Raw genomic sequence first — 12,005 nt, forward strand, 5'->3', positions numbered from 1 at the left:
TCTCACCATCAGTATGCCAGTACACAGTGTGACATCATCGCACCAATAACCCTCTGGGTGAGTCTCACCATCGGTATGCCAGTACACACAGTGACATCATCGCACCAATAACCCTCTGGGTGAGTCTCACCATCGGTATGCCAGTACACACAGTGACATCATCGCACCAATAACCCCTCTGGGTGAGTCTCACCATCGGTATGCCAGTACACACAGTGACATCATCGCACCAATAACCCCTCTGGGTGAGTCTCACCATCGGTATGCCAGTACACACAGTGACATCATCGCACCAATAACCCTCTGGGTGAGTCACCTCACCATCAGTGTATGCCAGTACAGTACACACAGTGACATCATCGCACCAATAACCCCTTTGGGTGAGTTTCACCATCAGTATGCCAGTACACAAAGTGACATCATCCCGCCGATAACCCCTCTAGGTGAGTCTCACCATCGGTATGCCAGTACACACAGTGACATAATCCCGCCGATAATCCCTCTGGGTGAGTCTCACCATCGGTATGCCAGTACACACAGTGACATCATCGCACCAATAACCCCTGTGGGTGAGTCTCACCACCAGTATGCCAGTATACACAGTGACATCATCGCACCAATAACCCATCTGGGTGAGTCTCACCATCGGTATGCCAGTACACACAGTGACATCATCGCACCAATAACCCATCTGGGTGAGTCTCACCATCAGTATGCCAGTACACACAGTGACATCATCGCACCAATAACCCCTCTGGGTGAGTCTCACCATCGGTATGCCAGTACACACAGTGACATCATCGCACCAATAACCCCTCTGGGTGAGTCTCACCATCAGTATGCCAGTACACACAGTGACATCATCGCACCAATAACCCCTGTGGGTGAGTCTCACCATCGGTATGCCAGTACACACAGTGACATCATCGCACCAATAACCCCTCTGGGTGAGTCTCACCATCGGTATGCCAGTACACACAGTGACATCATCGCACCAATAACCCATCTGGGTGAGTCTCACCATCGGTATGCCAGTACACACAGTGACATCATCGCACCAAAAACCTTCTGGGTGAGTCTCACCATCGGTATGCCAGTACACACAGTGACATCATCGCACCAATAACCCCTCTGGGTGAGTCTCACCATCGGTATGCCAGTACACACAGTGACATCATCGCACCAATAACCCCTCTGGGTGAGTCTCACCATCGGTATGCCAGTACACACAGTGACAACATCGCACCAATAACCCTCTGGGTGAGTCTCTCCATCGGTATGCCAGTACACACAGTGACATCATCGCACCAAAAACCCTCTGGGTGAGTCTCACCATCGGTATGCCAGTACACACAGTGACATCATCGCACCAATAACCCCTCTGGGTGAGTCTCACCATCGGTATGCCAGTACACACAGTGACATCATCGCACCAATAACCCTCTGGGTGAGTCTCACCATCGGTATGCCAGTACACACAGTGACATCATCGCACCAATAACCCCTCTGGGTGAGTCTCACCATCGGTATGCCAGTACACACAGTGACATCATCGCACCAATAACCCCTCTGGGTGAGTCTCACCATCGGTATGCCAGTACACACAGTGACATCATCGCACCAATAACCCATCTGGGTGAGTCTCACCATCGGTATGCCAGTACACACAGTGACATCATCGCACCAATAACCCATCTGGGTGAGTCTCACCATCGGTATGCCAGTACACACAGTGACATCATCGCACCAAAAACCCTCTGGGTGAGTCTCACCATCGGTATGCCAGTACACACAGTGACATCATCGCACCAATAACCCTCTGGGTGAGTCTCACCATCGGTATGCCAGTACACACAGTGACATCATCGCACCAATAACCCTCTGGGTGAGTCTCACCATCAGTATGCCAGTACACACAGTGACATCATCGCACCAATAACCCATCTAGGTGAGTCTCACCATCAGTATGCCAGTACACACAGTGACATCATCGCACCAATAACCCTCTGGGTGAGTCTCACTATCGGTATGCCAGTACACACAGTGACATCATCGCACCAATAACCCTCTGGGTGAGTCTCTCCATCGGTATGCCAGTACACACAGTGACATCATCGCACCAATAACCCTCTGGGTGAGTCTCACCATCGGTATGCCAGTACACACAGTGACATCATCGCACCAATAACCCTCTGGGTGAGTCTCACCATCGGTATGCCAGTACACACAGTGACATCATCGCACCAATAACCCCTCTGGGTGAGTCTCACCATCGGTATGCCAGTACACACAGTGACATCATCGCACCAATAACCCTCTGGGTGAGTCTCACCATCGGTATGCCAGTACACACAGTGACATCATCGCACCAATAACCCCTGTGGGTGAGTCTCACCATCGGTATGCCAGTACACACAGTGACATCATCGCACCAATAACCTCTGGGTGAGTCTCACCATCGGTATGCCAGTACACACAGTGACATCATCGCACATCTGGGTGATCTCACCTCTGGGTGAGTCTCACCATCGGTATGCCAGTATACACACAGTGACATCATCGCACCAATAACCCATCTGGGTGAGTCTCACCATCAGTATGCCAGTACACCACCTCTGGGTGACATCATCGCACCAATAACCCATCTGGGTGAGTCTCACCATCGGTATGCCAGTACACACAGTGACATCATCGCACCAATAACCCCTCTGGGTGAGTCTCACCATCGGTATGCCAGTACACACAGTGACATCATCGCACCAATAACCCTCTGGGTGAGTCTCACCATCGGTATGCCAGTACACACAGTGACATCATCGCACAGTACACAATAATCCCCAATCCTCTGGGTGAGTCTCACCATCGGTATGCCAGTACACACAGTGACATCATCGCACCAATAACCCTCTGGGTGAGTCTCACATCATCGGTATGCCAGTACACACAGTGACATCATCGCACCAATAACCCATCTGGGTGAGTCTCACCATCGGTATGCCAGTACACACAGTGACATCATCGCACCAATAACCCCTCTGGGTGATCAGTCTGCCACCATCAGTATCATCGCACCAATAACAGTCTCACCATCGGTATGCCAGACACAGTGACATCATCGCACCAATAACCCATCTGGGTGAGTCTCACCATCAGTATGCCAGTACACACACAGTGACATCATCGCACCAATAACCCTCTGGGTGAGTCTCACCATCGGTATGCCAGTACACACAGTGACATCATCGCACCAATAACCCCTCTGGGTGAGTCTCACCATCAGTATGCCAGTACACACAGTGACATCATCGCACCAATAACTCCTCTGGGTGAGTCTCACCATCAGTATGCCAGTACACACAGTGACATCATCGCACCAATAACCCCTCTGGGTGAGTCTCACCATCAGTATGCCAGTACACACAGTGACATCATCGCACCAATAACCCCTCTGGGTGAGTCTCACCATCAGTATGCCAGTACACACAGTGACATCATCGCACCAATAACCCCTGTTTTAACGAGGATATCTTACGGACAACAAACAAAGAAACACAATTATACATAGACATGCCCGTGTTGTGGAAAAGCCAAACATCAAACTGGCCTTTATACATGCGGAGTTGAGACAGACGAATGTGCACACCAAGTTTGGTCGGTTTGTTGTTTAACGCCGCACAGCTATATGGCGGCGGTCTGTTACTAATCGAGTCTGGACCAGATAATCCAGTGATCAAGAGCATTTACACACCAAGGAGATTTTACATGCGTACATCAGATGATGGGTGGTCCCACTAGTTGGAGGCAATACTAAACAACCCGGAAGAAAACAATGTGTGAAGTCAGCGAACAACAAAGAGATGTGCTGTAATTAACAATTGTACTCTTAGTCTGATTAAAGGCACAAGTTCACACATTTCCGACAATGTTTTGGCCTGTATAACATGTATTTGGGGCATATGCACTCACTTTAGCTTCCTATTGATGCAATAAAAGAGTTATTATCCCTTACGACTCGCCTGAAATCGATAATTGAAACTTCGAGGCGAACAGCTTTCAAACAGAGAACGCTTGCCATATATCGAATGCAAACAATTGTTCCGTACATCAAAAACTGTCGCCCGCAGTGTTGTCGGTGTTTGTCGAGCTGATTTCACTCACAAGATGCGCGTATGTTTTGCGCCAGACATTAGCGTCATTTTGTCTAGGACTGAGTTCTGTCCACAAAGGAGTTATGTAAGATATTCGTAAAGAGCGCTCCAGGTGGCATAACTATGTGGGGTTGGCATAACTGTGGGGTTCGGCCGGTAGAAGGCGCGAGAGTCGATTTAATGCGATTAATATGGTAGCTTCCCCGAGGGCTGATTGCTAATATTATTGAGAGAAATGCATTTTTTAATTTTTAAGTGTGGTGTGAAATTGTGCCTTTAAGTTCATAAATCAATACAAATCAATGTAAAGATATCAGTAAGGCAGAAGAAAATGATGTAGCAGCAAATAATACTTCTTCCAAGAGCATCCCGTACTGCCGTGTTTGGTGGGGTGTGGGTGGGGGTGCGGAATGCATCAGAATATATCCGCCATTATTCGCCTATATTAACAAACATGTACTACCCATTTTCAGTATAATTCATTTCTCCAAGTGCGAATTGCCTTTGTTGGTTCTGCATATATTCTAACATATTAGAACATATTAGGTTTGTAGTCCGCATACAAACTTGAGTGAGTTTGGTTTTACGCCGCTTTTGGCAATATTCCAGCAATGTCTAGGCCCAGCAAAGTCTAGGCGGGGGAAACCAGAAATGGACTTTACATATTGTGCCCATGTGGCTAATCAAACCCGGGTCTTAAGCATAACGAGCGAACACTTTAACCACTAGGCTACCCCACCGCCTCCATACAAACTTAAACTCAATACAGAGTTGACCGCCTCCATGGTGTAGTGGTTAAAGCATCCGCCCGGAGAGCGGAAGGTCGTGGGTTCGATCCCCGACCGCGTCATACCAAAAGACGTTAAAATATGGTACTTGTTGGTCCATGCCTGGCGCTCGGCATGAATGGGTACAACAAGGACTGGTCGGCTCGGAGTCAGTATAATGTATCTGAGTGGGGTATTCATGCTTCACTGCGGCATGGTATCTCAGTGGGCTAGCACTATAAAACCAGCTTCAGTCTGGGCAAGTACAAGCAGCCGCACATACACATACACACGCATGCACGTCGTCATATGAGTGAAATATTCTCAAGCACGACCTTAAACCCAATTTCACCTCACCTCAATACAGAGTTTATGTGTCCTCTTAAGGTTTAATATGTTTAGAATATTATATTAGGATTTTGTGTTTGAATCCCGTTCCAGACGTTAGGGCTTTGTACAGGTACAACTTTACTTTTTGTGTGTTCACACAAAGCCTTTTTACGATTAAACATGTCCAGTATGTTATCTATACTTAACGCATTTTAACAGAACACGATCGTTGATTGTGGTTTGTTATGTTCAGGAGAGTTCCTCATTTCTAAAGTATCACACGTTATCTAGCTATGTTTATTAGATTGGAATAAAGATGAGGTAGATCACAGGTTAGTTAACTTGCGTTGCTGAAAAGTGTTTCTTGTCACGTGTGTAACGATGTGTGTTTGTGTGTGGCTGCAGGTACCGGTGGTACATCCCCTTCACCTACATCATCCAGTACGACAGAAATGTCCGGAAGGTCTGGCTCAATCTGGAGGCAGGTATGTACACGCCATCACCCACGCTCAAGGCCTTCCACACAAAGTCGCCGTTATCTGTGTACATGAGGTCGTCGTTTGTATTATAAACATAACATGCATTAGTACCATTCATATCGGTCCAGTAAATTAAGGTTCGGTTCATGCTCCAAGTTTCTTGAATCATGTTAAGAATCCACTCTTATTTTACCAGTGCACGACGCTCTACATCAGTCTGCCAGAGTCGTACCATCAGACTGTGTACCCCAGTCAACCAGTCGCGTTCCTCATTCTGACACAGTGGACGGTCTTATAAGTTAAAGAATCCGCTTTTGATATCCCTGTTCCTAGAAGAAAACGTCTTGGTTTAACTAAGATCGGCCAATCTAAGATGTAAACCTTAACATGATGATGGCGATATTGTTTCAGCCACAATTAACCGGACTGAAGGCTGGGTGCTGGGCAATGTTGACTACATGGGATTCTTCCGCGTCAACTACGAGAAGGACATGTGGATGAGACTAGGAGATCAGCTGCTGTACAACCACACCGTAAGTCTCAGCACGTTCACTAATCTTTCACGTCCACTCACATCCCCGTCACGCAAACACACATCCCCGTCACGTGCACTCACGTTCCCGTCACGCACACTCACATCCCCGTCACGCAAACACACATCCCCGTCACGTCCACTTACATCCCCGTCACGCAAACACACATCCCCGTCACGTCCACTCACATCCCCCTCACCCACACTCACATTCACGTCACAGACACACGCAACTCCGTCAGCCACACTTACATCTCCATCACGCACTCACATTCCCACAACATCCTCCTGAAACCCCGTCACGCACATTCACATTCCCGTCACGCACTCTCACATTCCCACAACATCCTCCTGAAACCCCGTCACATACATTCACAGACCGTCATCCCGCACAACAACCCAACCACGTTCAAATCGGCACACAGTAGTTGAAGCTATGGGCGTGGCACCTCACTGGACACACCCAACATGCGATGTGTGTATTTTCCACTAATCCTGTATGTTCTCGTGTTGGAGCAGGTGTTCTCAGAGGCCAACAGAGCGGGTTTGATCGGGGATGCCTTCGCCCTCGCCAGGTACGTCTGGTCTCCCTGCAGACATCTTAGTTACTATGGCAACTATGTACGTGTCAGCACCCGGGACAAGGTGCTATCGGGAAGGAAATAGGTGTCACCATTAACCCACGATACCTGTACCTGTGAACAGTAGATCAGCGATGTTTGTCTAAATGGTTGACGATATACCATCTTGATCATGGTGTTTAGGAGCATATGCCAAATGTCCAGTTGTCATATTAAAATCTTAAAATATAGAGAGGATGGGAGTTTCGACATTCCTTACAACCTAACCGGGTCCCACGTAGATACACTTTGAACACCGATGTTCAGCTCAGAGCTTGTTTTCTTTCAGCTCGTGCTGGTAACATACGTACGCTGAACGTACGCAGCTAAATATGGCTACTTGCAGAGTCTCGTGAATGGCGATGAGCAGTCGGAACGTAACAACGTGCTCAAAGTTCAACTATGTTCTAATGTATGGATAGCACACTTTGCGATTTGTGTCCATACTTCGAGTAATAGAAATATCGGTTATTATCACTGTATATGGCAAAACTGAAACATGTTGACACTTCAGGCATATTCGGCCCAAAGTGTTTATGGATTCCGGAAAAGGCCCAGAGCCACAGAGTCACGAGAACAGTTATGGTAACTGATCCCGCTAGTCTAGTGTCCTCGCTAAATGGCAATTTAGTTTTCCCAAACTTGGCAATTTATCTTTCCCAAACTTCCAAACTTGCGGACTGCCTCAGCTTCTTCCCAGCTACACAAAGCTTTTCCGTATAGTTTAGTATATTCTGACAATGCTAACAAGTAGACAGGTGTACCTGACTGTGTGCATTGTACCACTTCAGAGCCAACTTGTTGGACTACGACATTGCTCTTAACCTCACCCGCTACCTCAAGAACGAACTGAATTACGTCCCCTGGCGAGCTTTTGTGGACTCCATTGAGTTCCTGCGAGGCATGATTGCGACCAAGGAGGCGTACGTCTACCTACAAGTGAGTAAAGCTACGTCCTGGACGTAAGGGCAGTCCTTGTATGTTCTGACTCAAATCCCAGATGTTGTAAATCTCTGGTTCAAGCAGTGAGTGATGCACGTACATGTTGCTGCTATGTCCGGTATATACATATCTACTTCTGTTGTCCAGCAATACCTGCGAGACCTCGTCACACCCGTGTACAACACAGCCACATACGTCAAAGGATCACTGCCGGACAAGTGAGTCATTTTCTGCTCATTTCTACGCTGCGGGAAATGCATTTATTTTCTTAAACAGTTACAGCTGAGTGGCAGATTGTCTTCGAAGAGAAAGTACATAATTGTAATGAACACCTATGCGGACAATCTGGAAATGAAAACAAAACATAACAAGTAAGGATTTAAGGGATTAGCGATTTAGCCTCATATAAGATACAGTAAATAATTTACCTCGACTTGACGTCCACTGACTAGTGTAATCATTTGTTACAGGTACCTCCACCGTATCATCCTAGGAATGGCTTGTGACGTGGGCGTGGGGAACGCCGTCAAATATGCCAAGTCTACATTCAATGCCTGGAAGACGTACAATACAGTGTGAGTAGACTCGTGCAGTAACGCGTACCATATACAAACTGTAATGTGAGTGAAGTCACCAATATCCTGTCGTTTCTGACTGACAATGTCAAGCAACATACCTGGTTAATCCAGACCGGATTTAGAAGTTGGGAGGAATTCAGCGTCTTCACAGAGATAACCAAATCCGTAATTTTTACAGTCACAGCTCCTGCCAGGATCAAATGGTATGTTGTCATATGAGATGTGGTGTCTGTTCTCACTGTCGCTGTATTTAGACAGTGTCTGTTGAAAATGTGCACCATATTCGGATTATGTCGCCCCCAGCCTCGCCGCTGACCTGTCCGTGCTCATCTACTCCGTTGGGATCCGTGAGGGCGGGACGGACGAGTGGGACTTCGTGTGGGAGAAGGCGCAGTCCACATCGGTGGCATCTGAGAGACAAATAATGATGGAAGCCCTTGCACAGACACAGAAGCCATGGCTGCTTTGGAGGTGAGTTACTGATGGATTTGTTTGTTTGTTGTTAGCAATAGCCATGCTATATGACGGCGGTCTGTAAGTAGTCGAGCCTTGACCAGACAATCCAGTGATCAACAGCATGAGCATCGATCGACGCAATTTGGGATAGGATGACATGTATTAACCAAGTCAGCGTGCCTGGCAACCAGCTTCCGTTGATAAGTAAGTAAGTAAGTAAGTAAGTAAGTAAGTAAGTAAGTAAGTAAGTAAGTAAGTAAGTAAATAGATAAGTTGAAGGGAGTCATAGTATGTTATGGAGGGGACAGTGGGTTGAAGGGAGTCATATCACTTTGTGGAGGAAACAGTGGGTTGAAGGGAGAGAAAGTACTTTATAGAGGGGAAAGTGGGTTGAAGGGAGTCATATCACTTTGTGGAGGAAACAGTGGGTTGAAGGGAGAGAAAGTACTTTATAGAGGGGACAGTGGGTTGAAGGGAGCCATATCACTTTGTGGAGGAAACAGTGGGTTGAAGGGAGAGAAAGTACTTTATAGAGGGGACAGTGGGTTGAAGGGACACATACCACTTTGTGGAGGAAACAGTGGGTTGAAGGGAGAGAAAGTACTTTATAGAGGGCACAGTGGGTTGAAGGGACACATACCACTTTGTGGAGGAAACAGTGAGTTGAAGGGAGAGAAAGTACTTTATAGAGGGGACAGTGGGTTGAAGGGACACATACCACTTTGTGGAGGAAACAGTGAGTTGAAGGGAGAGAAAGTACTTTATAGAGGGGACAGTGGGTTTGGTTGAATCATAGTGTTGTAAAGGTGGAGAACAGGATAAAGGTAGATAGTGTTTTATGCTTAGATTAAGTATAAATTGATGTGGTAGTGTCAGGAATACGCCAATGTTATAAGTAACCAGCCATAGTTGCGTTGCAACAGGTACGCTAACTGGGTGTTTGATCCGAGCAAGATCAAGAAGCAGGATGTCCGTGTTGTGATGACCTACTTCACAAAGACACCTCTGGCTCGCTCTGTGGCGCTGGAGTTCTTCATGACCAGGTGGAAGGACCTTGTCAACAGGTAGGTAACAACGGAGAGACAGCACATGATCAGATGGAAGGACCTTGTCAGCAGGTAGGTAACAACGGAGAGACAGCACATGATCAGATGGAAGGACCTTGTCAGCAGGTAGGTAACAACGGAGAGACAGCACATGATCAGATGGAAGGACCTTGTCAGCAGGTAGGTAACAACGGAGAGACAGCACATGCTCAGATGGAAGGACCTTGTCAGCAGGCATGTAACAACGGAGTTGCAGCACATGCTCAGATGGAAGGACCTTGTCAGCAGGCAGGTAACAACGGAGTTGCAGCACATGATCAAATGGAAGGACCTTGTCAGCAGGTAGGTAACAACGGAGAGACAGCACATGATCAAATGGAAGGACCTTGTCAGCAGGTAGGTAACAACGGAGAGACAGCACATGATCAGATGGAAGGACCTTGTCAGCAGGTAAGCATGGAAATGGTTTGGTGTCCTATTCTGTTACTCGTCCAGATGAACAAGAAACTTGGTTTATTACACATTACTGTCAGGACGTATATATGTGTGACCGTGTGGTGAAATCGTCTCATATAATGCTATGATGTCACATTAAGGAAGATATTGACATTTATACGGTCCCAAAGGTCCATTGCCAGTTAGGCATATTCTGTTTTTTTCTCGTTGCAGATTTGGTCACGATCCGTTTTTATTGCCCGAAGTGATCCCGACTGTGACGTCATTTGTTAACTCCGAGTTCCATCTACGTCAGGTAAGTGACCCTCATTTCCCACAGCGGTCACATATCAGGCGGCCTTATGTTTACAGTTCCACACACATTAGCTGTAGGCTCTATCTATTGCTGTTATCACATGTAAGCCGTCACTGTCAGTTTGCTCTATCTGTTGCTGGTGTTACATGTAAGCCAACACTGTCAGTTGGCTCTATCTGTTGCTTTTGTCAGATGTAAGCAGTCACTTTCTGTTGGCTCTATCTGTTGCTGGTGTCACATGTAAGCCGTCACTGTCAATTGGCTCTATCTGTTGCTGGTGTCACATGTAAGCCGACACTGTCAGTTAGCACTATCTGTTGCTGGTGTTACATGTAAGCCAACACTGTCAGTTGGCTCTATCTGTTGCTGGTAATACATGTAAGCCGTCACTGTCAGTTGGCTCTATCTGTTGCTGGTGTTACATGTAAGCCAGCACTGTCAGTTGGCTCTATCCGTTGCTGGTGTCACATGTAAGCAGTCACTGTCAGTTAGCTCTATGTGTTGGTGGTGTTACATGTAAGCCGTCACTGTCAGTTTGCTCTATCTGTTGCTGGTGTAACATGAATGCCAACACTTTCAATTATCTTTATCTGTTGCTGGTGTTACATGTACGCCAACACTGTCAGTAAGCTCTATCTGTTGCTTGTGTTACATGTAAGCCAACAATGTCAGTTAACACTATCCGTTTATGGTGTAAGATGTAAGCCAACACTGTCTTTTTGCTTTATCTGTTGCTGGTGTTACATGTACGCCAACACTGTCAGTAAGCTCTATCTGTTGCTGGTGTTACATGTACACCAACACTGCCAGTTTGCTCTATCTGTTGCTGGTGTTACATGTAAGCCAACACTGTCAGTTGGCTCTATCTGTTGTTGGTGTCAGATGTAAGCCGACACTATCAATTGACTCTATCTTTTGCTGGTATCACATGTAAGCCGACACTGTCATTTAGCTCTATCTGTTGCTTGTGTTACATGTAAGCCGTCACTGTCAGTTTGCTCTATCTGTTGCTGGTGTTACATGTATGCCAACACTGTCAGTTGGCTCTATCTGTTACTGGTGTTACATGTACGCCAACACTGTCAGTTAGTTCTATCTGTTGCTGGTGTTACATGTACACCAACACTGTCAATTGGCTCTATATGTTGCTGGTGTTACATGTAATCCATCACTGTCAGTTGACTCTATCTGTTGCTGGTGTTACATGTAAGACGACACTGTCAGTTGGCTTTATCTGTTGCTGGTGTCACATGTAAGCCGACACTGTCAATTGGCTCTATCTGTTGCTGGTGTCACGTGTAAGCCGTCACTGTCGGTTTCCTCTACCTGTTGCTGGTGTTACATGTAAGCCAACAC

The 12,005-nt window shown here is 46.8% G+C and overlaps 1 protein-coding gene across 1 annotated transcript in view; it reads left to right on the forward strand.

The window, feature by feature from the left end:
* Nucleotides 1–12,005, forward strand: part of LOC124253967 (glutamyl aminopeptidase-like) — an 86,087-nt gene that overhangs the window by 66,162 nt on the left and 7,920 nt on the right. Inside the window, exons 11-19 of the mRNA XM_046687823.1 lie at nucleotides 5,651–5,730; nucleotides 6,136–6,257; nucleotides 6,776–6,831; nucleotides 7,668–7,815; nucleotides 7,966–8,036; nucleotides 8,289–8,393; nucleotides 8,700–8,867; nucleotides 9,776–9,916; nucleotides 10,568–10,649. Of these exons, the coding sequence (XP_046543779.1) occupies nucleotides 5,651–5,730; nucleotides 6,136–6,257; nucleotides 6,776–6,831; nucleotides 7,668–7,815; nucleotides 7,966–8,036; nucleotides 8,289–8,393; nucleotides 8,700–8,867; nucleotides 9,776–9,916; nucleotides 10,568–10,649 (973 nt within the window). The remainder of the gene's footprint in view (nucleotides 1–5,650; nucleotides 5,731–6,135; nucleotides 6,258–6,775; nucleotides 6,832–7,667; nucleotides 7,816–7,965; nucleotides 8,037–8,288; nucleotides 8,394–8,699; nucleotides 8,868–9,775; nucleotides 9,917–10,567; nucleotides 10,650–12,005) is intronic.

This window comes from Haliotis rubra, unplaced genomic scaffold (assembly GCF_003918875.1).
Source record: "Haliotis rubra isolate DU_JTF1 unplaced genomic scaffold, ASM391887v1 Scf1147, whole genome shotgun sequence".
Taxonomy (NCBI): Eukaryota; Metazoa; Mollusca; class Gastropoda; order Lepetellida; family Haliotidae; genus Haliotis; species Haliotis rubra.